Raw genomic sequence first — 16667 nt, 5'->3', positions numbered from 1 at the left:
GAGCCGGTCACCTCGCCTCTGGGATGGGGGCGTTTCACGATTTGTTTTACAAATTCACCCCCCGACTTCTGGCGAGATAAGTCCCCGGGTGGAGAAAGAACTGAGGCACCGAGAGATAAGTGCGATGCCTGGAGAAGATACAGGGCTGGCGCACCTCCCCCTACCAGCTCCTCACCGAGCCGGCCGCCGAAGGGAGGGAGGCGGCTGGACGGGGACAGGCCCAGAACCTAGTCCCTCGCTGCGCTCACTTTGTTCAGATCTCCCCTCCCCTCTGCACTCACACATTCAGGTGGAAAACCGGGAGCCCGATTCCAAATGGAAGACGAGATCTAAAAGGGCTGGTAAATGTATTTCAAAAAAGCCCGAGTCCGCCTCCCGGAGTCAGTTGAGCGCAGACCCGGGCAGCCGCGCAGGCTAAGTGTTTGCGTGTACGTGGTTTTCGCGGGTGGCTGGGTCCCAGTGGGCCGGCGCGTATTCGCGTACAGATGTGCTAGGAGTGTTTGGGTCTCCGCGCATAGTTTCGGGTGGCGCACGGTGGGGCGGGAGCCCCCACCAGCGTGGGCTGAGATCTGCCCGCATCCGTGTGCTCGGGAGCCCTTGAGCCCTGCTGCCGGGGAGACCGGCACCGAGAGACACCCGAGCTCGGGAGCCCTTTAGTGGCGGCCGGGAGGAGCTTGGCTCCACGTGGGGCTGGAGAGCGCGCAAGCCTGGAGACTCGGCGGCGCTCGCCTCTCCGCGGCGGTCGGCTTTTGTTGCGCCTGGCGGCCGGAGGGCAGCTCGCGGCAGCCTGGGCCGTCCGCTCGGCTCGCCCGGGGCCGGGCTAAGAGGGTGAGCGGGAGAGAGAAACGGCCGCGGCGGCCAGAGGCGAGCCGAGCGCGCGAGAGGCGAGCGCCCCTACCCGGCGCCGGACGCGCTCTCCGCCTTCCTGGCCCGGCTCGCTCGCTCCCGCCTCCCTCCCCCGTGCTCCATGCCCGGCCTCCTCCCTCGATCCCGGGCTGGATGACTGAGGCATTTCAGACGTGGGTTGAGCCAGAGCGAGCGAGCTCTGAGGCTGCGGCGATCTCTCGATAAGCCACCTAGAGGCGACTCGGTGCGCGCGCTCCCCAGTGGCTCCCCGCCCTCCCTCTGATCATGTTGACATATTCACAGGACAGGCAGTAGTACCGATGCGGCGCTGCGACGTTACAGTTTCCGACACCTTCTTTTTATAACTCGGCTCTATCCCCCAGCACTCGACCTGTGAAAACCACGCCTATGCAGCAACACAATTGGTCCGAAAGCGTCAAAGAGCCAATCAAGAGGCCTCCGGCTCTCCGCAGCCCACAGCAGAGCCCGACCTTCTAGACCGCCGAGCAGACGCCCGGGGAATTCTAGAGGCGGAGGAGGGTGGCGAGGAGCTCTCTCTGGCTTTCTCTCGCTCCCTCCCTCTCCTCGCGCTCCCTCTCCCACTCTGTCTCTCTCTCTCTCCTCTCTCTCTCTCTCTCTCTCTCTCTCTCCCTCTCTCTCTCCCTTCTTTTCATTCCCCTCCTCCCCCCTAAATCCTCCCTGCCCTGCGCGTCTGGACGCAGATTTAGGAAGCGAATTCGCTCACGTTTTAGGACAAGGAAGAGAGGCGCGGGAGAAGAGCACACCAAGATTCGGATTGAAACCCAGACACCAGGCTCGGAGCGGAGGAAGGAGGAGGAGGGCGAACGGAAGCCCGTTTGCAGTTCAAGTTTTGATAGCGCTGGTAGAAGAGGGCTTCAATCAGAGTTGTTGTTGTTTTTTTTTTTTTAAAGGAGAGAGACTTTTTCTGCTCCCTCGCTCGCAGTTCAAGCCGGTCTAGCGCAACTGCAGGCGCCTCCTGCGAGCCAAAGGGAGAGGCAGAGAGATAGGGGGCGGGGGAAGAAGAAGGAGAAGAAAAGGTAAAAAGTCTCCTAGGAGAACCGTTCGCATTTGCAACAAAGAACTGGGGGCTGGGGAGGGACTGCCGGGACCGAGGGCTGGCGTGTCTATTTCGAGCCAAGCGGCAGGGCTCCGGCACGAGTCCAGACCCTGCTCGTTCCTCTCGCCTCGTAAACCGACTTCCAGGAGCGGCTTTTTGAAAACGCAAGACACAAGGACAGTCATCCGAGCGACTATGTCTCCTGATTTCTCGCCTTGCCCTCTTTAAAAGCGGCATTCCCCTCCCGAAAAGACACTTCCCTCTCCCCTCACTTTGAGGTGCTTTAGTTGTGATCTCCCCCCTTTTTTTTTCTTTCGCTTTTTTTTTTTCCTCCTCCAAACTATGCGCTGCTGTTAGAAAACAAAAACAAAACAAAACAGCAGCTGCGGACTTGTCCCCGGCTGGAGCCCAGCGCCCCGCCTGGAGTGGATGAGCCTCTCCATGAGAGATCCGGTCATTCCTGGGACAAGCATGGCCTACCATCCGTTCCTACCTCACCGGGCGCCGGACTTCGCCATGAGCGCGGTGCTGGGTCACCAGCCGCCCTTCTTCCCCGCGCTGACTCTGCCGCCCAACGGCGCGGCGGCGCTCTCGCTGCCCGGCGCCCTGGCCAAGCCGATCATGGATCAATTGGTGGGGGCGGCCGAGACCGGCATCCCTTTCTCGTCCCTGGGGCCGCAGACACATCTGAGGCCTCTGAAGACCATGGAGCCGGAAGAAGAAGTGGAGGATGACCCCAAGGTGCACCTCGAGGCCAAAGAACTTTGGGATCAGTTCCACAAGCGGGGCACGGAGATGGTCATTACCAAGTCGGGAAGGTAAGCAAGCGGCAAGCAGCGGGCCCCCTCCCCCAGACTACTGAAGGTTTCTTTCCTCCTTTTCTCTCTCTCCTCCCAGAACGGTCGGTTTGCCAATTATTCCGGCTTAGAGGCAAACACAGTTCCCCCAGAACTGTGTACCAGAACTGTGTACAGAGACCTCCCCGGGCCCTGCCCCTGTGGTAGGAGATTTCAGCTTACCTGGGCGTCTGCAGCCAGCCGTTTTTCCTACCTGGGTCTGCATCCCGGGTTCCCTACAGGATAGGTAGAATTTTTTCAATGCTGCCCAGACGTCTCTGCAGGAAGAAAGAAAAGCACCCCATTGCAGGAAGTTCAGTGTTTCAAATCTTTCTGGAACATCCTTGTGTCTTTGTATATGTATTTTGTCTGGTTCATTTTGCTCTCGGAGAGAAACACTTACAGCCCTTTTTGTTTGTGTGGTAGCAGGAGGCCTGGAAGGAGCTGCCCTGCCTTTTCTGCCCTCCAGCCTAGCATCTGGGTCTGGAGGGGGCCTGAGCCTGCCCCTGCCAGCGTCAGAGAGAAACCGAAGGGCATTTGGGGTTTGTCCATACTGCTTCGTGTGTCTGTAATCGAGGGAGAGTCCAACAGGCAATTTTGGCTAATTAAGATTATGTTTGCAGACCCAAGGATCCAGTAGGGAGCCCCATACTGCTGTTTCATGTGTGAATATTATCAACCACATTTTACATAACGTTTAGAGGTCCTTGCCTGACCAAAACGTGCCTGTCACTTAAAATCACTGATTTTTTTCTTAAATGGCATTGAAGTCTACCAAGGCATAACGTTGAAGGAATAAAAAGAAAATCCCTCTCTTGAGGTCTTTAGTTTTCTGTGTCTTTCCAAGCTAAATGAGGCCAAAGTTTGCCATAAAATCCTCCAACCCAGAAGACATACAGGCAGTTTCACAGCGATCCGCTCTCTTCTCCCTTTTAAGTCAAAAGTACAGAATGCCAATGCCTCTGGAAAGTAAAAAGCAATTTGGTGGTGGCGTCTTGCCGTTTCGGACCGGCCCGAGCAGTGGGGAGAATGGGGTTAGCAGCGCGATAGGCAGGCTGGTGATCAGGCCTGGGCGTCCACCCCAATCTACAGAATTCGTTTTGAGAACTCACCGAAGTACAGTTTCATTTTGCCAGCAGCGGGACTGCTGTTCCACAGCAGGGAGGGGTGCAACTTGACATTTCTTTTCTTGATACGTTTAACATTTTCTCATCAATGGGTGGTGGAAAATTCTACCTCGACTGACTGAACTTGACTAAAATCCTACCCAAGCTGTTTACAGCTAGACACCCAGAAAAGGCAGAGGAAAAGGCAGAGGCAGGAATTTCCCTCTAAGGAGGGCAATCTATAAAGTCATACGAGAGACCAAACAAATTACAAAGAAATTATTAGATGATGTAGAGAAATCCAGTGCCACAATTCATTCGTTTTGAATCTTGGGACATTTAAAATAGAGCCATTTGAGCATATTTAATCCTTCTGTTGTGGAAGGAAACAACTTTGCATCCAGTCGCCCTACTCTGAATGGCACAAGCTCATCAAATGTAATAGAAAGTTTTAAATTTGATTTAAATATTTTAGGTAGAAGATCAAACCCGGGAAACTGAGTGATTTTTTTTTTTCCTTTTTTCTTCTCTCTTCTCTCCCCTCGTAGGCGAATGTTTCCTCCATTTAAAGTAAGGTGTTCAGGGCTGGATAAAAAAGCCAAATATATTTTGTTGATGGACATTATCGCTGCAGATGACTGTCGGTATAAATTTCACAATTCTCGGTGGATGGTGGCGGGAAAGGCTGACCCTGAAATGCCAAAGAGAATGTACATTCACCCCGACAGCCCTGCTACGGGGGAACAGTGGATGTCCAAAGTTGTCACTTTCCACAAACTGAAACTCACCAACAACATTTCGGACAAACACGGATTTGTAAGTTCCATTGCTTCCCTTCGATAAAATTTTCTCTTTCTTCTCTCTAGCAAAGGCAGTGCTTCCACCTTCCATGTAAAATCAAGAGTTTCTCCCTCGCTCTCAGTTGCCAAGCATAGCAAACTTGCTCGATCCGCAAACAGAGATGGAGAGAGAATTCCAGGGTGTTTCTCTTCAGATAATGGAAGGCCTGGCATTCTGAAAGAAGTGAGGCTCATATTCTATGGCAAGTCCAGGTCTTGGTAACTGTTTGACCTGACAGGGAAGTTAAAAAGCAATCGTGAAGACGTAAAATCAGTGTCAAAGGTAGATGTTCGTAAAGGATTTGTTTTACGATATCAAACTTCTATTTGGAAACCAGCCGTATTGTTGCTTAGGGGAGTTTTAAGGTTCGAAGTCTTGACCGTGTTGGTGAGAGGGTGTGAATACAGATTTTGAAAGATGTTCTTCCCTTGGACTAAAAAAGAATTGGGCTTAGGTGAAAGTCAGGTTTACTAGAAATGAGACTTAGATTTCCCAGTACAAAAATTGCATGTGTGTTGGGAGTATATGTATGGATTCAGGGAGGGAGTTCCTAGAGACTTTCAGGAGACTTAGATTGCTTGTAAAAGTCAAGCAAAGGACCTTTTGCCCCCTGCCCCTACGCCTCCCCAACATTTCAATAAAATAAACAGAGTGATAAGTGAGGAATAAGCAGAAAGATTAGGCCCAGGAAGACGTGAATGGCGCGGAAATATCTTCAGGGGGCAGGAATTGCATTTGAAGCCCTTGATTTGATTAAGGCATAAATATTCCTCTCTAGAGTTCAGCCTTTCAGGGCTTTAAGTGGATTGGGCTCGTCAATTAGTGGGCACTTAAAAGACTGAATCATTTTGTAAATTAAAATGCATGTTTTTCTCTATCTTTTAAGACTTTGGCCTTCCCAAGTGATCAAGCAACGTGGCAGGGGAATTATAGTTTTGGTACTCAGGTAGGCTAGGGTTCAAGGTACGAATCAACCTTAGATGGTGAGGGTGGGGGAGGACCCTTTGGAAATTGAGGAGCAATTTGGATTCTCCAGAAGATTACGTGGGGAGCTGAATGTCCCCACAGAGGTACTCCAAGGAGGTGGGCTCGGTACAAGCGTGGTGCCCTTCGGTGGGGTAGACGTCGGCCTGACAGGGGTTCTAGGGTCCTGTTCTTCCCACTAAATCCTCTTGTGATGTGTGTCTCTCCTCTTCCGGCCCCTGCAGACTATACTGAACTCCATGCATAAATACCAGCCCCGCTTCCACATTGTGAGGGCCAATGACATCTTAAAACTTCCTTATAGTACTTTTCGGACGTACTTGTTCCCCGAAACCGAATTCATCGCTGTGACTGCATACCAGAATGATAAGGTAACCAAAGTCGCTTTTCTTTTTAATCATGATATTAACACCCACTTCCCCTCCCCCCTTTAAGCTGCTCTGGGGAGAGGAGAAGAAAGTTACAAGAGCATTGGGATGGGAGTCTGATTTTTCTTTTGTGATTTGACCTTCAGTGGAGCTTTGCGGGGAAGGGGCATTGGCACACTGCAGAGGCAGAAGGAAAAAAAAAAAAACTTGACCAGCTAGGAATCCAGTGCTGAGTGAAAAAAAATGCCACACTAACTTTGCCAGTGAGAAGCTCCTATAACCACCCGTCCTTACTGTTGCCCGCCCCACCCGACCCGGGGCTTTCTCCTGTTGGTTTCAAGGTTCATCCTCTTCCCCTTCAGGAAGAAGGGTCAAGAAATCAGGTTCGAAAGGAACCAGCTAAAATTGAAGGCAAAAGCCATTCGGGATCTTGGGAGGAGAGTCCCAGCAGAGACCAGATTTTCTTCCCTAGCCAGAAATCCCGAGTAGCTGGTCTGGTTTTTATTACCTTTTACGCTGCTGTGTTTTTTATGGTGTGTGTGTGTGTGTGTGTGTTTGTTTGGAAAAACCTACTCTGATCACAGGGTCATGCTAATTGAGTTGTCTGAGGCTTTTGAGATGAGGTGACCAAAGTCACCACTTCATTTGAAGGGTTTTTTTCCCCCCTGGGCCTGAGGCCGGGGATTAGGAGTACCCCCAAATGGAACAGCTGGCAGCACCTGGTATGTAAAGCTATGGTGGCCCGAAGGTCATGGGCGTTTGCACAGAGAGACACAGAGAGACACAGAGAAAGTGACTCTTGGCTGCGGGTTCACCAGTCGCCAGCTTGGCTGTTAGCAGGCAGTTAATGGGGGCGGGGGGTAGGGGGGTGGGGGGCATCTGAGGACCTCTGCCCTTCAACTTCTGAACCCTGGACCTCAATGCCAGTCCAGCTCACCAGACAACGATGCCCTGCATTTTGAATTCACTCTCACTATGGGTGGGTCCTCTGTGGCCCGCTGATGGGGGTGTTCCAGGTGTGGTTCCTTGGTCTGGAGACTAGGACATCAGGACCTCCTCTTCCTGCAAGAAGTGCAAACAGGATTTATTCCAAGAACAAGAATCCATCCAAGGGGCCCCTTTCCCACCTCTAGCGAACTCTGTGTACTATACGTCATCCGCATCCCCGACCCCACCGCAGGGAAGGGATTTGAAAGATTACATACTATTTTTCCTCAGCGTGTAAAAATGCACGCACCCTCTAGACCCAGAATCCTATGAATCTAAGTTGTTAATGGAATAATAAAATATAGCATTTTTGATCAAAGCGGCCATGGGCCTTCTCCACCTAATGGCGGTGGCAGGGCATATAAATGAAAACAAATGTTAACAGTGGTCATTCAGTCCTTCTAAATCTGTAATTGTCAATATCGTAATTCCTGAAACATACCCCCCCGACACCCAGCAAAAAAATCAAGCCCACTCCAGCACAAGGGTAGTGAAACCCCATAAATCATTTTATTAGATTTACAGAAAAGGTTGGAGGATGTGCTGTGTGTATGTTTGTGCGTGTGTTTTGGGGCAGGGAATATACCATAACATATTTTATGATCATTGCACTGTATAAAAAAATCTAAAGGAAAGCATAATTTTAAGACCTACAGGTTGCCCTTTGACAGCTTTTCCATTTCTAAGCCCAAGCTGTTGGCTGCCCAGGCAAGGATCATTTCAGCCTGGAATCCCTGGTTTGGCCTCCAATGGGAGATGCCAGCCATGGCACAGTTTCCTTTGGTTTTCCTCCTGGCCCCCTCCAAACTTCTTCTGTGTTCCCCTCTCTCTTTCTCTTCAACCTGGCCTATCCAAATGACTTCTCTAGTGGTTGGAAGTCAGATTTCTAGTAGATTAATGAGTTGGGGGAAACACTCCCTGAACATTCTAGAAAAGGAAGCCAATGTCTCTTTCTTGCTTGTGTCTCCTTCTCCAGATAACTCAGTTAAAAATAGACAACAACCCTTTTGCAAAAGGTTTCCGGGACACTGGAAATGGCAGGAGAGAAAAAAGGTGAGCTGAGACAGTTGTTTCTCAGATAATTTAGAAAATCGCTTTTCTAGGTCCCGACACTCGACTGTTAGAAGTGGGATGCAGGCACTTACCTTGAGAAGGTTGGGGAAGGGTGGGGGAAGGGTGGAAAACAGTTTGATGCCCCTCAGCCAAGAGCTTACCGATTTCGGTACACTACTTTCTCTACCTCTTCCATGTTACCTTAAAGGAAGTTAACTAGGCCACACCATAGAAAGATGTCTCTGCAAGAAAAGTATCGGGGATACAGATTATGTACAGATGCCTATGAATTTCTAATTAGTTTAAGTTCATCCTGGGCAGGTCCCAGGAAAGGACTAAGCCATTCACAAAATGCCTTGGAATTTTTGCAGTCTTGTCTGGCAAATACCCTCAGACAGAACTGAAGCCCCTGGAGACATCTATGGCCCCCTCCTTCTGTGGGGACACATATCATTCTGCATTAAGCAGACAGCTGGCTGGTATATAAAAGAAGCTCTCCCCTCCCCCACCCGCGTTCAAAGAATTTTGAAAATCCAGAAAATCAGCCCCAATTTTTAACCTATCCCCTGGGGGAGGGGTGGGCATTAAGAAATAATTTCTCACATCAAAATAGATTTTTTTAGTCCGATTAATGTGTTGGTGAACCGATTACAGTATAAAGTGCACCATGAAATGACCACTTCTTCCCAATCTCAGCAACCCATGCGGAGTTGGTCCGTTCTTTGTGTTCACTGTTTGCGTTCTCCTCTTCCCCTCCGCCTGTGAGGCAGGGCTGCTCAGCTGTCTCTGGCTGGCTCCCATCTCCCCTCTCGCTCTTTACTTTTTTTTTTTTTTTTCATATCATGGTTTATTTCATAAGATGACATCATAATTCATGTCTAATTCACAAGAACAAAGACTCAAACTCCTCCTGCCTTCCCGTTGAACTCTGAGGGCAGGGAAATCCAGGTACAAATGCATGATCATGAGATGGCCCAACCTGATACCTAGTGGCTCAGGGTCACCAGGTATGGTCCTCCTCCTCATGAAGACATTATCTTCCCATCACCTGGACCTGCAGCTCCCAAAGGAGCAATCAGTAACTCCTTGGGAGGTGTGAGAACTGGAACCAGTGAGGCCCAAAGTTGCTCTTTACTTTTAAACCAGATTTCACTGCCCCAGCCAATACCCCTTCCCTAATGAAACCCTCTGGTCTTGAATAATTACACCCAAAGCCTTCTTTCCCCCTCCGTCCCCCTGGGCGTGTGTGCGCCTCTTTGGAGAGGGTGGGGCGGACCAAGAGGGGAAAATCCTGCTCTGATGTGTAACGCTGGGTGTGTGCGGGCTTCTGCCACAGAAAGCAGCTCACGATGCAGTCCATGAGGGTGTTCGATGACAGACACAAAAAGGAGAATGGCACCTCCGACGAGTCCTCGAGTGAGCAGGCTGCCTTCAGCTGCTTCGCCCAATCCTCCTCTCCGGCCGTCTCCACCGTAGGGACATCCAACCTCAAAGGTAAGTCTGGCCACCTCTGATTTCTCCAGGTCTTGGAAGCCTGAAGAGTTGGGGGCTGGGGGCACCCACCAGGGAACCTGACCCCTCCAAAGCTTCAGATCCTTCTAGAAGTTTGTAAACAGGAGCCAAATCTCACAAAGGGTGATCAGGTGTGTCCCCCTTCCCTAAGTTCATCTGAGAGCTCAGACCCCTTTCCCCCAGACACTGATTTGGCGGGGAGGAAGGGGTGGTCTCAGTTCCTGTATCCCCTCTGGGTGGGGGCCTGGAGCATCCCTCTCTCTCTCTCTTTCTTTTTCCCACACCCCCCCCAACCCCATCCCTCCAACCAAGCAACAGCTGACTTTTTTTTTACTCCATCTTCAAACTCTTAGGTTAAAATGTGTTAGGCTGGGGGTGGGAGGAGTCAGGGGATTTTCTGCCACCTGGAACAGGGAAGGTGACCAAGAGAAATCCAGCTATAGAGCCACCATGGACCTGTGAGAGGAGATGGAGCACTGAGAATCTGGGCTGGGGAGGGCAGGAGCTGTGCAAAATCCCCAGTTGGTTTCCTGTGTTTAAAGAGCAAGAACTATTTATTTGGAAAGACACACATGCTCTCAATAGGAAGAGACCTGATTTTTAAGTGAAATAAAATGAGAGTTCTGTATGTCTTCAATCCATTCAAGCTTTAAACACAAAATGGGATCCCTTTTTCTTTTTTTTTCTGGTAGGACACCCACAGAGGGTGTGGTGAGAGCAAAAGAGAATCCATGATTGTCTTCTGGTAGTGAGTGGGCCACTCATCACCCACCTCTGTCTGCAGAGACCGGGGAAACAGAGAAGGCTCAGTGGGGTGTGTGTGTGTGTGTGTGTGTGTGTGTGCGCGCGCGCGCATTGCAGGAGGATTGTTCACTTCTGCCACTACCAATTCAAATGTCAGGGTTCTCTCCAAACAAATCCTTCTGAAAGAATCCACAAGTTTGTGGAAGGGACTGATCTCAATCCCTCAGGGAACAAAGAGAGGGTAACTAGAAAGTGTTCCCGCAGTGAATTTTAGTGTAAGTCAGTTTTAATGTTTAAAAACTGAATTTGCAATTGAATGGGAAAAAGGCCAGTAAAGGCTTTGTCTGACCTAGTAGGAGCTCAGTCCTCACTTGTGTAAAATAGTAAAATTCACTACCCATTTGGGGAAGGATCTATGGAGGGAGGGGTGCCGCTCTATCTACATACTTGAAATTCGTTACTAGCTTGTTGCATCCTTCCACTAAAATTTGCGGTATCATCACTCCCACTTTGCAGATGAGAAAACTGAGGCGCAGAGAGATTAAGGGGCTTCCTGGGGTTACACAGGTGGGAAGTGGACGAGCTGGGATTCAACGTTGGGAGCTGGAGTTCTGCTGGCCCGGGTTTCAGAGCTAACGCCCTTCCGCTTGGCTTTTGTTTCCCTCCTATGGTAGATCTGTGTCCCAGCGAGGGTGAGAGCGATGCCGAGGCCGAGAGCAAAGAGGAGCACGGCCCGGAGGCCTGCGACGCGGCCAAAATCTCCACCACCACGTCGGAGGATCCGTGCCGGGACAAGGGCAGCCCGGCGGTCAAGGCGCACCTCTTCGTGGCCGAGCCCGGCGGCCGGCCCCGGGACAGCGGGCGGCTGGACAAGGCGTCGCCCGACTCGCGCCACAGCCCGGCCACCATCTCGTCCAGCACCCGCGGCCTGGGAGCCGAGGAGCGCCGGAGCCCGGGCCGCGAGGGCGCGGCCACTTCCAAGGCCGAGGAGGCGCGCACGCTGCCGGGCAAGGAGGCCTTCGCGCCGCTCACCGTGCAGACGGACGCAGCCGCCGCGCACCTGGGCCAGGGCCCCCTGCCCGGCCTCGGCTTCGCCCCCGGCCTGGCCGGCCAGCAGTTCTTCAACGGGCACCCGCTCTTCCTGCACCCCGGCCAGTTCGCCATGGGGGGTGCCTTCTCCAGCATGGCCGCCGGCATGGGGCCCCTGCTGGCCACCGTGTCCGGGGCCTCCACCGGTGTCTCGGGCCTGGATTCTACAGCCATGGCCTCGGCCGCCGCGGCGCAGGGACTGTCGGGGGCGTCCGCGGCCACCCTGCCCTTCCACCTCCAGCAGCACGTCCTGGCCTCTCAGGTATTTATCAGCCGCCTCTCCAGCCCCTCATTCACTCTCGTTTGCCTGCCCTTTGGTCCCAGACACTCATCCAGTCCCCCTGCCTAGAAGCTTTCAATAATTATTATTATTATTATCATCATTATTATTACTAGGTGCAAGACTTATTGATTCATCATAACTTCACACTCCCCACCAAAACTTAAAGAAATTTTTTTTCTAAGTTAAGGGCTATTTCTAGCAGAGTAACTAGATGGTAATAACAGGTAATAACTCTACACAGCACTTACTTTGTGCCGGGCGCTCTTCTAAGTACTCCATCTATTCTGACTTCAGTGATCCTATGATCACCTCCACCTTCTAGATGAAAGGACAGAGATCAGAGATGTTGAGTAACTTATCCAAGGACACACAGCTGGTAGGTGGTGGACCTGAGACTCTACCCCAGGCAGTCAGTCAGACTCCAGGGCCTCTTCCAGAGGCTGTGATTTTAGCTTCAGAGTTGAAATGTCTCTTAAATGTTTCACAGCCAACTCTCCCCCAAGACTTAGAGGAGGGAGAGACCATGGCCTGGGAAGGGAAGTGACTCCCTGGGGAAGAGTTGATTCTTGAACCTCCAATATGAAGCTATTTCCCTGCTCCCCCACCCCTCGCAGGCCAGCCTGTTCCCCAAAGGGTTAATGGCTTGTGCACACATGGGAAATGTCAGAGAAGGACAGGCTGGGGCTATGGCAGGCTTGGCGGCCTGTGTATGGCTCAGACAGCTGTGTTGGGGCTCCAGCAGCTGGGGAGAAGTCTCAGGCTGCTGAAAATGCTCTGAACCCCGGCGAAAAGGTTCTATGGGGTTTTCTGTATGCCCTTGCCTTTTGTTTTGTCTGAGCACATTCATCTCCCTTCCCTGAGCCAAGAGGCAGGACTGGCCTCCCCCTCTGGGAGGAGGAGGGGACTGAGAAAAGGGCTGGCTTCGGCCCTTCCTCCATCCCTCCCATCTCCTGTGCTAGCCCTTTCTGGAGACCCTCCTGTCATTGGTGGGCAGGTGATAGGCGGGCGAGGGCCTGCCTGGGCAAACAGGTACTAATAGTACCCAAGGCAATGGGTCAGAGAGAACTAGCCCAGGCCAGGGTCCCCGGATTTTTATTCTGCTTCCGCCACTTGCTAGCTGAGTGAATTCCTACACCCCTGGGGCCTACCTCAACTCAGTCTCTCCACCTGTACCACCAGCATATCTGGGGCTAGGTGATTTCTTTGTCTCTGTTCATAGCAAGCACCCTTTACTCTTTCCCCTTCCATCCTGCCCACACCCCTTTTCCTTTTGCTTAAGGATCTTCCCCAGATTTTTTTTTTAAAAACTTCTAGACTGGAGTAGGAGGGCGGAGAGGTGGAGCGACAAGAATGAAAAAAAAAATGCATGTCCAATATTTTATGTCCTCTGGTTTTCACCCAGCTACTTTTGTGGGGTAGACTGTCTGTAGCCCCATTTAACAGGTGGAACAACTGACTCTGATGGGAGAATTTCCAACCATCCTATTGGCCAGGCACCCTGTGTGAAGTATATTGCAGGCAGCAGCTCATTTCATACCCACAAAGTCCCCCATACGTATGTGAATTATTGAACTTTTCGCTGGTTTTGCCATATAAGAAAGGTGAGGCACAGGGAGTGAATACTTTGGCCTAGATTGACACAGCTCAGATTTGGACCTAGACACAGAAGTTTGAGTGTCCTGCTCCCTACCCCCCAGGGAGAGAGGTTAAGGACTCGCCCAAGGTGGGCATGGGTGGGGGAGGGGTGATGGATGAGGTTGGCTCCTCCCCACTGCGCAGAGCCTGGGCCCTGACTCTTCTGCCCCTGCGTTCTCTCTCTTCCTCGCCCAGGGCCTGGCCATGTCGCCTTTCGGAAGCCTGTTCCCTTACCCCTACACGTACATGGCCGCGGCGGCGGCCGCCTCCTCGGCGGCAGCCTCCAGTTCCGTGCACCGCCACCCGTTCCTGAACCTGAACACCATGCGCCCTCGGCTGCGCTACAGCCCCTACTCCATCCCCGTGCCGGTGCCAGACAGCAGCAGCTTGCTCACCACCGCCCTGCCGTCCATGGCCGCAGCCGCGGGGCCCCTCGACGGCAAGGCCGCCGCCCTGGCCGCCAGCCCGGCCTCGGTGGCCGTGGACTCGGGCTCGGAACTCAACAGCCGCTCCTCCACGCTCTCCTCCAGCTCCGTGTCCTTGTCGCCCAAACTCTGCCCGGAGAAGGAGGCGGCCACCAGCGAACTGCAGAACATCCAGCGGCTGGTCAGCGGCTTGGAAGCCAAGCCCGACAGGTCCCGCAGCGCATCCCCGTAAACCCCTCCCCAGAAAAGTCTCTTCATTCCAGTCCAGTCCAGTCTGCAGTGCACTTTGTTGGATGTCAAATAAACCACGGGCGTGCAGTGAGGTCAGCCCTTCTTTGTGCAGCCCTGTCTGGGAAGGGGTGCCGGACTCCCTGGAGAGAACGTGCTAGAAACAAGCCCTGTCTTCTTGGCGTGGCTTATACATCCGGGATCTGGCTCAGAAACGTCGATTGCACTGAGCTCTTGGGGGTGGGAGTTAATGCCTTGGCGGCCGGAGCACCTCCTTCGAGGCTGGTCTGGAAGCTGTGGGAAGATCGAGGTAGCCAGGCCCCAGAAGGGGAGGGGTTGAAAAGCTCCCCCAGTGCAGATTTATATATATATTTTTTCCTTCACCGTGTCAAGTGGAAACACAAATAAAATTGAAAAAAAAAATACCGGGGATAAATGGATACATTAATATGATTCTGTTTGTGAAGATTAAAAACTTTCTAGTGACCTGCGTATCAGTTCTAAATAAATTACTGGGTAGCATTGTTTGGGGAGGGAAGTCCCTGCCATCCTTGTTTAGTCTCTATTAAGGAAATCTGTGTCTTTTTAATATTCTTGTGATGTTTTAAGAGCTATAGGTCTCTTTTTGCATGTTCCACAGTAATGTATTTGTGGGTTTTATTTTTGAATGCTTGCTTTTAGAGAGAAAAGGACATTACCCCTTACCCTTTTCCTCGATTCTCGACAACCCCAAGGGGGATGATTTAAAGGGAAGGGGTGGGGAAAACACCAAAAATGAATTTATTTTATCTAAGCTCTGTAGCAGGATTCATGTTGTCCCTCTGGCAGTTCTTTCTCTTTCCTGTATATGCAATAACAAGGTTTTAAAAAAATAATAAAGAAGAAGCGAGACTATTAGACAAAGTATTTATGTAATTATTTGATAACTCTTGTAAATAGGTGGAATATGAATGCTCGAAAAATTAAACTTTAATTTATTGACATTGTACATAGCTCTGTGTAAATAGGATTGCAGCTGTCAGGTTTTGTGGTTTTGTTTTCCTATAGTCAGTTTTATTTCAAGGTCACAGGATCGCTTTTAAAAGTAGAAAACACACTTTCTGCACCAACACCGGCACACTTTTCAAAAGAGTTGTCTGCAAAGAAAAAAAAATTTTTTTTAATGTCCAAAAGTGGGGAAAAGTGCTATTGCCTATTTTACCAAAACTTGGGGAGGTGGGGCTGCTTCCCAGCCCCACCTGAAATTCCTAAGAGTGGTTCTGAGATTGTTTGCGGGTGGGGTGGGGAGTGCGGAGGCTGTGGTTTGACTGTATGATTTTTCTTTTGTATTTGTATTTGCTAGTCTCTGATTTCTTCAAAACGAAGTGGAATTGACTACTTACTGTCTTCAGTGTTGATGGTGTTTTGAATTGGTGCCTATAGAGATATATATTCACAGTTCAAAAGTCAGGTGCTGAGAGCTGGTTTAAAGACAAAAATTCATGAAGGTATATTTTGTGTTATAATTGTTGAGTTCTTTGGTTTTCTGTATTTTTGCCCCCTCTCTTTAAAATATCATTGAAATTTCAATAAATTTTTATTGAAATGTCTTTGGGCCTCGTGTTAAGTGCTTTCTTTAGGGAACTTTCCTGAAAGTGGAGAGTGGGCCTCTTTCTCTCCTGGCTTCCTTTAGCCCTTTCTCTTTGCCTTTAAATAATTAAGACCGCCCCCACTGAAACAAAATGAGATGTCACTCAAGTTACAAAACTAAAAACAAAAGTCCCTTACTCGGCGGCGGCGGCGGCGGCGAAGGGAGCGGCATCAATCTGAAATTACTTTTCCTTTAAATTAGGAAGCAAAACGAGAGACGGAAGGGGGGCTGATTAGAATTGGATAGAATAGCAATTTCAGATACTTAAGTTTTAATGGAAAAAGAATGCTCGCTCCCTAAGTCAGTGTTTCCCCGCACGAATCCGAACGTTTTCGTTTTAGGCTCGCTCTCCCTTTGCACGTCGATCTGGGAAATTCAAGTCAATTTCTCCTTGCCCCAGTGTGCAAAAAAACAAAACAAAAACAAACAAACAAACAAAAACTAGCAGAATCTCCTCGTGGCCAGCCCCGGCTTGGCAAGGCAGCAACCCTCCAAGCTTCAGGAGAAGGGGACGAAATCGAACGCCCCCCTGTAGTCCCCGGTGTCTCAGATTGGACCAGGCTGACCTAAGACACCCCTCGGAGGCCTCAGCCCGAATTGTGCGTGCGAAGCGCGGCCAGCTCTGCGCAAACTTTGCGTCACGGGAGGGAGGAGGGCAGTTTTCCCCGCAAGGGAAAGGTAATTCCAGGGCGCATAGTTGACCCCCTCCGAGGGAAAAGTCACCCAGGAGGCTGACACCCTCCTCCAGTTCTTCCCTCCAACCAGCCTCCAGGCTGTTTGGGGAGTTGCCTTTTGAAGTTCGATTTATCTTTGAAACATTCAATAAAAAATGGTGAGGCCATGACAGTCTTTGGTCTCCTGCCCTCCCCACCCCAGCCTCGCCTCGGAGGTGTGTGTGTGTGTGTGTGTGTTGGGGGCGGGGGGGGGGTTTAGGGAGGACGGGAAGGTTCTCCAGGCCTTTGCTTGCCCCGGGGGCCTTGACTTGAGGACGCAGCCGGAGCCTGCCTGGCGGCTGCCGCCCTC

The 16667-nt window shown here is 51.1% G+C and overlaps 1 protein-coding gene across 2 annotated transcripts; it reads left to right on the top strand.

The window, feature by feature from the left end:
* The first annotated feature begins 1226 nt into the window (after positions 1–1226).
* TBX3 (T-box transcription factor 3) lies at positions 1227–15551 on the top strand. Of its 2 annotated transcripts, XM_061169650.1 has the most exons (8): positions 1227–2742; positions 4415–4682; positions 5593–5652; positions 5915–6061; positions 8022–8098; positions 9435–9592; positions 11029–11705; positions 13557–15551. In XM_061169650.1, exons 1-8 carry the CDS (start codon positions 2354–2356, stop codon positions 14016–14018), a joined length of 2238 nt encoding a protein of 745 aa, XP_061025633.1. In that variant the 5' UTR covers positions 1227–2353; the 3' UTR covers positions 14019–15551. The 2 variants fall into 2 exon arrangements, with proteins under 2 accessions (XP_061025633.1, XP_061025634.1); XM_061169651.1 differs by lacking the exon at positions 5593–5652 and having other exon boundaries at positions 1230–2742.
* The last annotated feature ends 1116 nt before the right edge of the window (positions 15552–16667 follow it).

Source organism: Eubalaena glacialis, chromosome 15 (genome assembly GCF_028564815.1).
Source record: "Eubalaena glacialis isolate mEubGla1 chromosome 15, mEubGla1.1.hap2.+ XY, whole genome shotgun sequence".
Lineage (NCBI taxonomy): Eukaryota > Metazoa > Chordata > Mammalia > Artiodactyla > Balaenidae > Eubalaena > Eubalaena glacialis.
This window is presented reverse-complemented; position numbering and strand designations above follow the sequence as displayed.